Below are 12,465 nucleotides of genomic sequence, written 5' to 3'. Positions count from 1 at the left end.
GCCTCTTTGCACCTCCCGATTCGGGTTATCCGGTTAACCCACAACGGTCGGCAAAATCCACCGTCAGAAGCAGTAGCGCGTAATGATGGTTCGTGATGGCTCAGGGTGGACCAGCCGCGGTGGGGGTTAACCCACATTCAGGGGTAAGTGTCCACGGTCATTTCTTCAGGCGAGGGGATCTCCTCGACCTAACTGGATCCCGAGGGTTCCTTCAAAGATGCCGAATCACATGTCGGAGGCTGTGCCTCGTACGATGTGGAAATACAACTTGGGGTAGGACACGCCATGTAATAGGGGCAACGACTGGCCTGTTCCGGTCGAGGAGTTCGCCGTGCCGGGCCGAGTGGGGACGGGAAGCTTATTTCACATGCAACGCTGGGGAGGGAACTGCCTGTTTTGGCATCTTGTATCCCCAATAGTTAGCTCCTCTCTGGCCGTTAGAGCCGGTATTGGCCGAAGCCTACTGTGGAAACTCCATGCCTTTCTACACAGTAAAGCAGGGACTTGGACCGTTGGGGAGGACATGAAAGTTCCCGTGTGGACGGATTAAGCTTGCCACTGGCAAGGGTTCACCAAAGCCAATTTTGGGAACCGAAACCGACTTCGGTGTGGGAAACGGTTCTCAGTGAGACACCCGCCCACAACCACGGGCCCTTTTAGGAGTAGTCCTGTTTCATCTTCGCGAAATGAGATGTAATTGAGTGGTAACCTGTGCGTTGAACCCCGCACAACCAACGAGAGAAGTTCTACTGGGTACACCGACACTGCGGGAATGTTGGATATTGCCGGCACATGGACGACGGTTAAGGCACAATCCTCGTGAATACTTAAGGGGTTCGTGTAATGCCGGGTCTTCAACGCTCAGGATTCAGGAGGCCACGGCTCTATCCCCTAAATCTGGCCGCAATAAATAAGTACCGTAGCCTTACGAATCCTTTGGTGGTCCCCATCGAGACATGAAGAGGCACAGGTTTTGAAAATGGCTCAACTGTGCCGGTCCGATCTGATCACGGCCCGGGACTTGCACAATGAGTTAAGGTGACCGTCCGACTCATTGTTAGTGCGTTATTAATACAAGGGTTATCACGAGTGTAAGTGTAGTGGATGCATCCCTTCTTATAGATCAGAACGCACCCGAGACACAAGCTCTTGCCACTGTCAGGATTAAGCAACAGCGGAGCGAGCTCACAAAAACGAGCGAAAGAAATCCGATTCGTCAATGCCTTGTTCAGGGCCCCCCCGAGCCGGGCCCTGAGCCGATCACACCAGCCGGACGGGATGCCGAGTCATCTCCGCCCCGATAGCCGACCTAGACCGGTAGGCTTGCCGCAACTGATGGAAATTCAACCATAACCTCCACAATGGCGAGAATGTGACATCGTTTAAGGTGTATCGTTTTTCGACGTTCAATCAACTAGAAGAGCCAACGTCTAGTTGAGCGTCTCAGTTCTGCTTTTGCTTTGACTTTCCAAAGTCTCATGACTCGAGTATCACCAGCATCGCCAGCATCACTCCCCCGTACGGCATTGGTAACTCCTCGGAAATCTAGTATGATTGTTTGTCGAGATCTTCAGCGCTTAGTAATAGCCATAGAGAGACGCGTCGCACAACATGGTAGAAGTGATGAATCCCCCTACAGCATTGCGGCGTTGGGTAGGTAGTGGTGTTAGTAAGCACCACTATGACGAACTAATGTGTCATGAGACAAACCTATCGTACACAAGCATGCTTAGAAATGCCTTTGAAGATTAGTGACTCAAAGGGTTCAGTACATACCTATATAAACCAAATGAAACATCAGGGTCGAGAGACAAGAGCCATCCAAGTTCATCATCTCGACTGCCTAACAGTCTTACAACTCCTTGAGCTGTGCACCGAGTCCTCAAGCGTGACCATGTCCTCCACCACCAATGACCCCATCGCCGAGCACGGCTGGACCGCCGTCCCCTTGGACCCGGAAGCCATTTTCCAAGGCAAACCATATCTCTACGAACCGGGCCCCATCCTCGTCAAGGACATCCACTTCCCATCCGAGGACCCCATCGTAGCCAAGGCCCAGCAATTCGCGAAAGAGCACCTCCCACCCCAAACCTACAACCACTCCATGCGCGTCTTCTACTGGGGTAAGCCCTCCTCTCTTTATCCCCCTCATCATACCTACCTCGCACATGCCTAGGTAGCTGCTAACCACCCCACAGCAACGGCAATCCTGCACCAACAATTCCCGACCCACGCCGCGCACCTCTCCCCCTCCACCCTGGCCCTCACCGCCCTCCTCCACGACATCGGCACCGCCGCCGCCTTCCTAACCACCACCCACCTCTCCTTCGAGTTCCACGGCGCCATCACCGCCCTCCACCTCCTCACCCCACCCACACCCACCACATCCACCACCACCTCCCCCACCCCCCTAGGTTCCCCACCCGCCCCCCAAGCCGCCCAAGCCGCCCAAGCCCAAGCCGAAGCCGTCTGCGAGGCCATCATCCGCCACCAGGACCTCGGCACGCGCGGCTCCATCACCTTCCTCGGCCAGCTGGTGCAGCTGGCGACCGTGTACGACAACCTGGGCGCGCGGCCGTATCTGGTGCACGGGGCGACGCGGGACGATGTGAATGGGGTGTTCCCGCGCGGGGGGTGGGGCGGGTGCTTTGCGGCGACGATTCGTCGCGAGGTCGGGGCCAAGCCGTGGGTGCATTCGACGCTGCTTGGGGGGCCCGGTGGGGAGGGGTTTGCGAACGCGGTGGAGGGGAATTTGTTGATGGCTGCTTATCCGTGAAGGGGAGGGGGGTGGGTGTGTGCTACCAGACTGCGAAGTGAGAGCTTGGGGGGGGAGTGGAAGATGGGTATGGCCGCGGCAGGGCGTGGAGATGTTGGGTGTATACTGGGGAGGCCTTTGCGTGGTATTGGGCGCGTTAGATTCATGCTGTCTACCTAGAATTGGAATGAACTGAGACTGAGGAACTTGATATATAACGTTTGAATCAGGACAAGGGAATTGAAAGAACTATTGTTCATGGTATCGGGACATGGTGTGGTATCTAGTAGGTTGGGAATGCGAACTCCTGTATCCAACCCTGACGTTGCGTTAATCATTACAATGCCTCCTCCTATTACCCGACATGAGGAATTTCGCTGGCCCACGTTGACAAATACGCGGATGGAGGAAGATAGTACGTCGACCGGAAAGCCTCGATCAACAGACCTAGCCTCAGCAAAGGGAAAAAGACCATCGAGATACCCATCACCAGCCAGAGTAGGATGCCCGTCACCCCCACAAAGAAATAGCCCGTCCCGTCCGCCACCACCAGACCAGGGAACCGAGCAGAAAGACAGCCGAACAGTGCGTGGGACGCAAGTATCAAGATCGGGAGGGTCGCAACCAGCAGAGAAAAAATGCGCCAGAGCAGCTGTTCGTTCTCGGTCGGAAAGTGCGCGTTCCAAGCGATGAGGTGCAGCGATCCAAACACAGTCAACCCGCCAAACAGACCGGCCGTCATGAGGTCCCGGTACCCCCTGTAGGCCGAGACGGACGAGGTCGGCAGCGCGTAGCTGGTGAACTGGTGCTCCTCGTTCATGAAGGGGTGCAGCTTGGGGGCCGTCTCCATGATCTGCTCGAACTCGTCGTACGTCGGGCTCCGCTCCGCCACGACCACCGTCGGCGTGCGCACGTCCTGCGGCTTCTTGAGCAGGAGCAGGTAGGTGAACAGGGAGCAGCCGGCGTAGGCCAGCGCCGTCACCTCGACGGGCGAGACCGGCTGCTGCCTGTGCGCGCGCACGCACATCTGGATGATCAGCCAGATGACCTGGCCGAGCGCGAGCAGCTTCACCACGAGGTCGCCCTTGTTCTTGTCGTCGATGGCGGCCATGGTGATGGCGGGGAAGTTCTTGATGATGCCGGTTTGCCGGGCTGTGAGTAGTTGTGATGCAGACAGCGTCCAGGTATCGCCGATCAGGGCACGCGCGGGGTGGCGGCGGTGGCCTTGGACCTGGTGTTCGTCGATCCACCGTCTGGCTAGGTGGTAGTGCGTCTTGTGGGAATTCCAATCGAATGCGCCCAGGTGCTTATACCCAGCGAGACCACGTTGGATAAAGGCCCAGAGGAAGTGTTCAGTATCAGCACCCTGCCCGCCCATCCTGTCGGATGGGTGCGCCGGCTCGGGTGCGAATTTGATGACGAAGCCGCCCATGTTGGCGTAGAAGGAGTGTGTCAGGGTCCATTCGACCTCGTCTTCGAGTTTCTCGCCGCGTTGAAACTCCTGAATCTGTCTTGTGCATCGGCACGCGCTCCAGAACTCGGACAGGGCCACGCCGAATATGTTTTCGGGAACGAATATTGTGAGAATCAACCATTTCAGCTTTCTGCAAAATGGATACCATGCTTCAAAGAATACCCGTTTGCAGCTCTGCCAGAAGGTCTCGGGAGGCGGGAGTGGGCGTACTTGCGGCGGGACGTTCAGGTGGAGGATGGACCATGTGCACAACAAGATGATGGCGAGCGAACTCCATATGATGTCCAGGGTTGATCGGACATTGGGCTGCTGTATGAAGACAGGGCCTTCGAGGGGAAGGGTGCATTGTGGTTGAAAAGTGTTCATCTCAGCTCAGCTACCTTCGGCCTCCGGGCTACCTGCCAAGTGCCAAAGGCGTGTGTGCGTCAAGGTTTGGTGAGCGGTGCAGTGAGGAATGGGAGAAGAGATGGTTCTCCCAAAACGCCCACAGGTCCCAGATGCCCGCCATCGCCATTTTTCAATGTGCGCTCATTGGCCGTCGCCGGCGTGCAGGGGCTGGCTGGCGCTTGTAACCAAACCAGGCACCAGCTATGGGCCGAGCGAATCCGCTGCGCCCCAGATCCTTGACAGACAGGCTAGTGCACTTGAGTTGTTCTGGCACGCATATGATCAAAGTGTCGCCTTATCCTGCGATCCCATATCTGGTTCAAACATGAAGCCATCCAGCATCGGGCCCGTTGGGGTGCCAAATAAGGAGCCCCTCCAAAAGCTTGGAAGGCAAGTAATGAAGTGACCGAGGCAGTTGGGAATGGAGCCGTTGCTTTAGCTCTGGTACTGACCCGGATTGATCAGGTCGTTTGGGTTGATTGACGTTATTTATCTGAGAGTTCCTATGGTTGCGTTGTGTGTTTGGGCAAGACTGTTATTACATTACCTCACAAGGGCTGGGATTCTGGAGACCCCGGACCGCGACAGAGGGGAGAACATCACGGCATCATAGCGACTGCAAACGACAATGTACCCCTGGTGTCTTGACCTCTAAATGTATGCCATACCGGGAGCCACGGGCGATCGAGTGAAATTCCCTGGTCAAAGAGTGCTGAGGATACCTAGGAAGTTGAGTCAAAGGAGAAAACTATCAACACTTGCCCTCGACTTACAACTCTCTTTTGGCGATCCCAAATTGGATGAGAACGTCCCGAAACGGACACATGCTTCGAATCATGCCCGAAGCTGCTCGTCTGGCTGTTCATTTCCCTAGCAGGAACGGCTACAGACGCGTCTCCGGGTCATGGCGACCACTTGGCAATATCAAGAGGCTCAAAGGCCAGCCTTGGTCAGTGTACATAAAAATAGAAACGGTCTCACACCGTTTCCCGTATCCGTGTGTCTGGGATGTGGTAGCCATTATTGGTCCTGGACTGGGCCGTCCATCTGGCGATCGACCGTCGAGCGGACCGCCGATTGGGCCGCCCTACGAATGGCACCTCGAGCTGGCAGAGGGAAGCTTGATTGTCCCGCTCGAGTGGCTCGATCGGTGGGCTGTGTCAGAAAAGGATGCCGATCAGTGGAAGCCGAAGCGGCCAATTCGGCAGCAGCGCAGGCCAATGGGCTTGTGAAAGACATGGCCTCCTTACCAAAGATCGGCAGCCCTGTGAGAGCCGAGAGCTGACAGTCATGCAAAAGGTTGAAAGTAACCTCGAGAGGACGGCATTATGACATTGTATATACCTCAGGAACACACCTCGCTCCATTTCCTGGGTTGCAGAACGTTCACGCTGGGGGTGATCTGTGATGCTCAAGACATGAAACCTTTCTCATGATCCCGCCCGGGAAACTGCGCTTTCCCGTCCAGTCACATCATGTATTCCTCACTCCAGCAGCAAGATCGGGCTCCGAGCCCAGAGTCAAGCCCAGAGCACCGTCCCCTCAAACACGCCGAAAGCTGGACCGAATCGGAGCAGCTGTCAACACTCGAGCTCTGCGAGAAAGCTGGGGAAATACCGTCACGCGAGACGAAGTCGCCGCGTCGGACTGATGTCCCGGACTACAAGCCGTTGCCGCTCAGGTGGCCATTCCTCGTGGCGGCGATAGCCACCATGCTGGGGTTCATTGCTGCCCTGGAGACGGCGTGCCGACTTCTACCCGCAGAGGTTGATCGCGATGTAGTCCCGGGATCGGGATCGGGAACTCACACGAGCGGCCTGGCCAGCATCGCGGCGCCGCCAGAGCTCTCGAGCACGGCAAGAATGCTGAACGGGAAGCGTCAGTTCCAGAACGCTTCGACTGCTTCCGACATCTCCACACCTGATATTCCCACGCCGACCGCGACTATGACAACACGGCCCGGCGACGGCTCGAGTTCGGAGGCAAACTCCAGTAGCACGCGGGCTTCCAGCACTGGGGTTCGAATCGGCGACAAGCCTCAGTTTGGCCAGCCCGGGCACCATACCGAGACAATAACACTCTCCACCGAGCCAGCCTTTTTCCCACTGCCCGAGCAGCACGGTCACGACGGCCCGGTAACGGTCGTATCCACAAGTCCGACCGAAGTAGTGACCACCATCGTGGAACAGACGACGCTGCCGGATGCGGTGACGACCATTACCAGACAGACCACGCTGCCCGATGCGACGAAGGCGGTGACCATCGAGACGACGCTGAAAGGTGTGGTCAGCGAGTACACTCGGACGACAACGCTCCATGGAGACATGGTTGGACTCGAGCCATCGTACGTGACGGCCGAGGTGGTAACGCTGACCGACTCGGACGGGGCGCCCACGGCTACCGTCACGAGCACGCCGCCAGCGATATCCACGCCGGTCGTCCTCACGCTGACCGATTCGGACGGGGAACCGACGGCAACGGTGACGACGAACGTTTTGGTCCCTGTCCGGACGAAAGTCCTGACGAACGCCGACGGCGTCGCGACTGCGACTATCACGGAGTATCCGGTGCCCGCGACTCAGTCCCCGGATCCGCAGACTACCGTCAAGGTCTACTACATCTCCCAAGCGGGGTATTTTGTCGGCTTCTTCCTGCCGACCCTCCTTACCGTGATACTGACGATCCCCATTCGCATGATCGACTTGGCCGCGAAGCAACTGCAGCCATGGCACGCTCTCACGCATCATCGAGGGGCGTCTGCCAGGGACTCGATGTGTCTGAGGACGGGCGGGATGCACGGCATCGTATCGAGCATCCGATCGTTAGCGGGCGGCCAGGTCCTGGTGTTCCTTACGACGTTGCTGCTGGTGGCCGCTATACTGCTTGTGCCTCTGTCGGCGGAGGCGGTGTCGCTGAAGTTGCACGGCAGTTGCTCAAAGCTGGACTTCAGGGGCTGTGCAATGACGTTGGGGGTGTTCCTCGCCCCAGCAAGAGCGACAATTGCGTTGTTAGGGTTTATGGTCGTATTATCCTTGCTCATTTTGTTCGTCCTTCGCCGGTGGAAGACTGGGGTGGCGGCAAATCCGTGGTCCATCGCGGCTGTTGCCTCCTTGTCGACGAACCCGGAGCTAAGGGCAGTTTTCTCATCGCTTCCGACCGGCCGCGGGGAGAAGATTGACCACCGGCAACTTGTGGCGGCGTTGGAGGGCAAGAGGTTCGAGCTGGGGTCCTTCTTCAACCGCTACGGCATCCCTGACTACGGCGTCATGGTCCAAGATGCGGACGCGGCGTTGTGGAAGGTCGACTCGGAGTCAAGCTTCGGCTCAAAATCTCCCCAGGAAAGCGAAGTTATCAAAACTCGTCGCAAAACCGAGCGTCATCTCCCATTTTTGATGTTGTCGTACACAGCGAGAGCCGTGTGTTTGTTGACCATCACCGGCATCATGGTGTTGATCTTGTACTACAACAACACAGGGGGCGATACGGCGTTTGAGAGGTTCATGGGCACGCAGAATTTCGGAGTGCGCGCCCTGTTCACACTGGCTGGCGTCGGCGTTAGCTTCTTCTGGAGTTGCTTCTTCACCAGTAGGTCTTGTTCTCCCGGTTGCACAGCAGACCGAAGAGTCCCAAAAGCTGACCCACTCCATCAAGGTCTGGCGGTGCTCAGCCCGTATCAGATGCTCTCACAGTCCCCCCAGCTTGCGCAGCGCACCATTACGACGTCTCCGCCGCTGAACGCCTTCTCTGGCATCGTGGACGCCGTTCGGCAGCGGCATGGCTTTCTCATCCTAGTCGCTTTCACGGCCATCCTTGCGGAGTTCATGCCAATCGTGCTCAGCAACGTACCGTTCCGGGTGACGCAGACGTGGATTGCATCGCGTGTTTGCAACTGGATGGCAGTCGGCATCCTCAGCCTCATGTGGCTCGTTGTCGTCGGTACCTTTTTTGTCAGTTGGCCGCACATGCCTGTTGATCCCAGCACCATTGCGGGGGCCATGTACTACGTTTGTGACTCGTGGATGTTGGGCAGTATGGAGGGCCTGAGCAAGTTGGAGAGCGAGGAGCGCGACAAGCGAATCGCCGAGTTGGGGTTGAGGTACCAGTTTGGCGACATTGTCGGTTTGTCGGGGCGGAAGAGAATTGGCGTCGACGGTTTGGACGATTATGCATACGGGGATCGAAGCCGTGCATAGCGAGGCGGGAAAGAGGGGAGATAATAACGGATCATGGTTGCCCTGCCCGATCCGCTAAAAGATGAGATTGAAGATGGGAGGTCATTCAGAAGCTCTCTGCTGGGCTGAGTGGAGGGGCGGGACCCACACCTTTTGACCCCTCTGACCCCCACTTGTTCAACAACACCACTCGGCATCTTGGACGTGTCGACGACGAACCGGTCACGTACGATATATCAGGATGACATGGAATATCGGGGACCCAGCGCAACGGGGCAGGAATTATCTAGACATAATATGAGCATACGCCAAAGGCTGGATCTGTAGCAGAGCATAGAACAACGGGTCGGCGGAATGGCACATTGCAAAAGGTCACAGCATGTGTGCCATGGTTAGCATTCTGTTTATACCTATGATTGAACGACGAGTCATTACAAAAGACTATCTCACAGCCGTACTAGATGTGTACTATATAAGAAGCGCCCCTTGACCCGTTCCCAGAACTCCATCCTCCATGATGCATGCCTTACGCACTCAAAACACGAAAATGCACCGAGAAGAAAAACCCAACAATCCCAGGAAGTAGCCGAAAATGCTATCAACGACGCTCCCCCGAATCAAATATCCACACACAAACATCTACTCAGAAGACAATCCTCCCAACCCAACCACCCACGCCCGAGTGATCACAAACCCCACAACACAACAACCGCCAAACAAACCCTCAATCATCATCCTCCCACGCCCCCCCACCACCACCACCAACCCCACCTCCACCCACATAACCCATCCCCACATCATCCAACCCCACCCCCATCCCCATCCCCTCATCCCCGTCCTCATCCATCTCCACCTCGACCCTCGTCCCCAGCGCCTCCCGCCCCTGGCGGATCATGCTCAGCAGCCGGGCGTTGAAGGCGTCGACCTTGGCGTCGGCGTCCCGCTCCGCCGCCAGCTTGCGCTGCGCCAGGTGCCGCGCCTCGGCGTCCAGCCGCGGGCTGGTCGTCGTCTGCTGCTGCTGGTGCTGCTGCTGCTGCTGCTGCTGTTGAGACTGCTGATGAGACTGCTGTGACTGCGGAGGGTGGTGTTGTTGTTGTTGGCGGGGGAGGATGCTCTGGCGGCGGCTCGCTGGTTTCGCGGCCGGTGTCGCGGGGCGGGGGGAAGCGGAGGCGGCTGCGGAGATGGAGGAGCGGCTGCGGCGGTGGCTTGTGCCGCTGAGTTTGGAGGGGGAGGCGGGGCGGAGGTTGTGGTGGGTAGTGGTGGTGGTGAAGGTGCTGCCGAGGCTTTGGCGGGTCGTGTGGCGGCTGGCGGGTCGGCTGGCGGGACGGGAGGCAGCGGTTCTGGGCGTCGAGGCGGAGAATGCTGCGTTGGGGATGGCAAAGGGGTTGTGGTTGTGGCTCTGCTGAGCGGGAGACTGAGTCGGGATGGGGACGGGGATACGGCTTGGGGTTGAGCCGCCGAGGGGGGAGGAACGCGGCGAGGCGAAGCTCGCTGGTTCGCGGGACGCTAGGTTGGGCGAGCCGCCGTGGGAGATGCGGAGTGAAGGGCGAGTCGCTATCCGCGGCAGAGTCGGCGTGCCGCCTGTAAACCTTTGCGACGGTGCAGCGGTGCGGCGTTGGGCGCTGGCAGATGTTTGAGAACAGTAGCTTGGCCGGGGCCGTGCCAAACCGCTGGTTCTGGCAGCAGCTGCCTTGACTTCGGCAGCGAATCGTTTCGGCGGTTGGTTGTTGGGCTCGTCGACCACCACCCAGTTCCTGAGCTCGTCATTGTTCGCGCTGACCTGCCGCCGTTTAGCGGCGGGCTGAGGTGTGGAGTCGAATGTGTCGAGTTCATGGTAGACGGGTGAGGAGGGGGTTTGTGCTGGCTGGGGTGCTGGCTGGGGTGCTGGCTGGGGTGTTGGCTGGGGGAAGTACGACGGCGCGTCTTGTGTCATGGGAGTGTCCTCGGGAGGTCGTATGGGTGTATCCGGTTCTGGCCCCCACGGTTGTCCTGTTGTCTCCGTTACTGTTGACCCGTTCACGTTGTATCCCTGGCCGCCTCCCGCCTGGAAACCCCTGAAAGCCCCTTTCGTGCAGAACTCCCAAACCTTGCCAACCATGTCACCTATTGTCTGGAAGCTAAATAAGCTCCAAGTCGCCGAGCTCGGCGCGTCCGTAGGACGGTCGAGGGGTATTTGCGTCGACGGCGATTCGGCTCCGGGTATTGCCTTCGGGCCTAATGCTCTCCTGTAGTCAACGTCGGAGTAAACGCTGTCCTCTAATAGACCGTCCATGGCACCGACCGCGGGCACCGCCGGGGTGGTGCTAATTTCTCCTGCCAGCGTGTACCTAGACTCCCGGCTTCTCTCTTCCTCGCGGCCGTCGAAGGCACCCTCCATGTTCATATGCCAGTCCAGCGGCGTCGACTCCCTTGTCCTCGCTCGTTTCCGCTTTGCTGTCCCCGTATGTGCAGCGGTCGACATGGAAATATCGGAGAGCAGACTCCCGGTCGATTTCGCGAGGTTGTAGCTCGATGCTGTAGGCGACGGAGGCGGGCGGAAGATATTCGCGTGCAGCGGCTGGCCGGGCCTCGTCGAGGTGTCGAGGTGGAATCCCCCGGGGGATTGGAACTGCGGCGGGAACGACATGGCGACCGAACTGAGCCCGATGAGATGTACGTTCCTATTGCACGCCTAATTCAACTCCAGCGCCCAATGCGCGTAGCCCAAGTGTAGCCGGCAGGGCTGTGTGCACGTCAGAGCTGGACTGCGTGGCAAACACGAACCGAGCTCCCGTGCGTTCCTCGAGTTGCCGCTATGGAAAATTCGGGATCGTACTCGGTCGGTGCTCTCGTAGCTTCCCCGTTCCTCCTGTCGCGGTTTCGCACCTGGGGATCGTGCTCGATTCGGGAGAGGCGCGTGATCGCCGGGGGCGGGGTGGTGTTGGACAAGGTGTTGAGCAACAGAGCTGTTCGGGGCAACCAACCAGAGCGGGGAGCCAGCGTCAGCTTCGATCGGTGCTGGTGCAGCTTTCACCTTCCAGTCACCAGCCGCCCACCGCGTCCCGTTGACCGTGCCCGACAAGCAGTCAACCTCGCACTTTATTTTCCGCCTTGGTAGGATTCGCGAGTTCCTCTGCAAAGTTGGGGTTCGATTGAGCGCGTCCGTTCTGTCGAATACGCGACCTGGTTCTGGGCTCGACGGCTTCGTCCGGAAAACTCGCGGTATATTCTCGAACTCTGGGCACGCGAATCTGTCGCAATGTTCCTCCCCTGGGGTTCATGCAGACAAGAAGGGATCAAGTCGCGGTCAGTGGCTCGGCTCGCTCGCGAAGTGGATGCTCACCAGCTTGCGGTGTGGAGTCCTGCCAAGTCTTGGGGTCAGATCTGTCAAATGGATCTGCTAACCGCTTTTCGCAAATGGGTCTGGGCTCTTTGAACGATCGTGGCCGAGATGCGGTTCACCCCCGCTGTCAAATACATACTGGGTGTGTACTCTCGCCTGGTTGCCGTAGCGAAGGTAGCAACGGGATGGATGTTGTTGACATGACGGGAGACCAACCAGATCTCGACATTCATTTTCCTGCGGCATCAGCGACACACCCTTGGCGCGGGCGCTCGGCATTTTCCCAACGATTTGGCAATTCACCAGTTTCTACAGAACTCCTTTGTCCGTCGCGCCCTCTGGGTATTGCAAACAT

The 12,465-nt window shown here is 58.1% G+C and overlaps 4 protein-coding genes across 4 annotated transcripts; 2 read left to right on the top strand and 2 right to left on the bottom strand.

Moving 5' to 3' along the window:
- Window positions 1–1,832: 1,832 nt before the first annotated feature.
- On the top strand, window positions 1,833–3,016 carry B0H64DRAFT_463123 (uncharacterized protein). The gene is made up of 2 exons (XM_062807580.1): window positions 1,833–2,123; window positions 2,199–3,016. The coding sequence occupies exons 1-2, from the start codon at window positions 1,895–1,897 to the stop codon at window positions 2,774–2,776; spliced, it is 807 nt and encodes a 268-aa protein (XP_062657868.1). The 5' UTR covers window positions 1,833–1,894; the 3' UTR covers window positions 2,777–3,016.
- Window positions 2,853–4,686, bottom strand: B0H64DRAFT_400473 (uncharacterized protein). The gene has a single exon (XM_062804069.1). The coding sequence runs from the start codon at window positions 4,593–4,595 to the stop codon at window positions 3,111–3,113; it is 1,485 nt and encodes a 494-aa protein (XP_062657867.1). The 5' UTR covers window positions 4,596–4,686; the 3' UTR covers window positions 2,853–3,110.
- A 1,642-nt stretch (window positions 4,687–6,328) lies between these two features.
- Window positions 6,329–8,809, top strand: B0H64DRAFT_324627 (uncharacterized protein; the record flags this gene model as incomplete). The annotated part of the gene is made up of 2 exons (XM_062800661.1): window positions 6,329–8,201; window positions 8,268–8,809. 2 exons carry the CDS (start codon window positions 6,329–6,331, stop codon window positions 8,807–8,809), a joined length of 2,415 nt encoding a protein of 804 aa, XP_062657866.1.
- Window positions 8,810–9,512: 703 nt separating this feature from the next.
- B0H64DRAFT_326066 (uncharacterized protein) lies at window positions 9,513–11,414 on the bottom strand (the record flags this gene model as incomplete). The annotated part of the gene is made up of 3 exons (XM_062800722.1): window positions 9,513–9,786; window positions 9,853–9,993; window positions 10,204–11,414. The coding sequence occupies 3 exons, from the start codon at window positions 11,412–11,414 to the stop codon at window positions 9,513–9,515; spliced, it is 1,626 nt and encodes a 541-aa protein (XP_062657865.1).
- Window positions 11,415–12,465: the final 1,051 nt, after the last annotated feature.

This window comes from Chaetomium fimeti, assembly GCF_033439085.1.
Source record: "Chaetomium fimeti strain CBS 168.71 chromosome Unknown B0H64scaffold_5, whole genome shotgun sequence".
Taxonomy (NCBI): domain Eukaryota; kingdom Fungi; phylum Ascomycota; class Sordariomycetes; order Sordariales; family Chaetomiaceae; genus Chaetomium; species Chaetomium fimeti.
This window is presented reverse-complemented; position numbering and strand designations above follow the sequence as displayed.

Coding starts and splice junctions, on each gene's coding strand:
- B0H64DRAFT_463123 (XM_062807580.1), top strand. CDS start 1,895: ATGTCCTCCACCACCAATGACCCCATCGCCGAGCACGGCTGGACCGCC. Junction 2,124..2,198: donor CATGCGCGTCTTCTACTGGG/GTAAGCCCTCCT, acceptor ACCACCCCACAG/CAACGGCAATCCTGCACCAA.
- B0H64DRAFT_400473 (XM_062804069.1), bottom strand. CDS start 4,595: ATGAACACTTTTCAACCACAATGCACCCTTCCCCTCGAAGGCCCTGTC.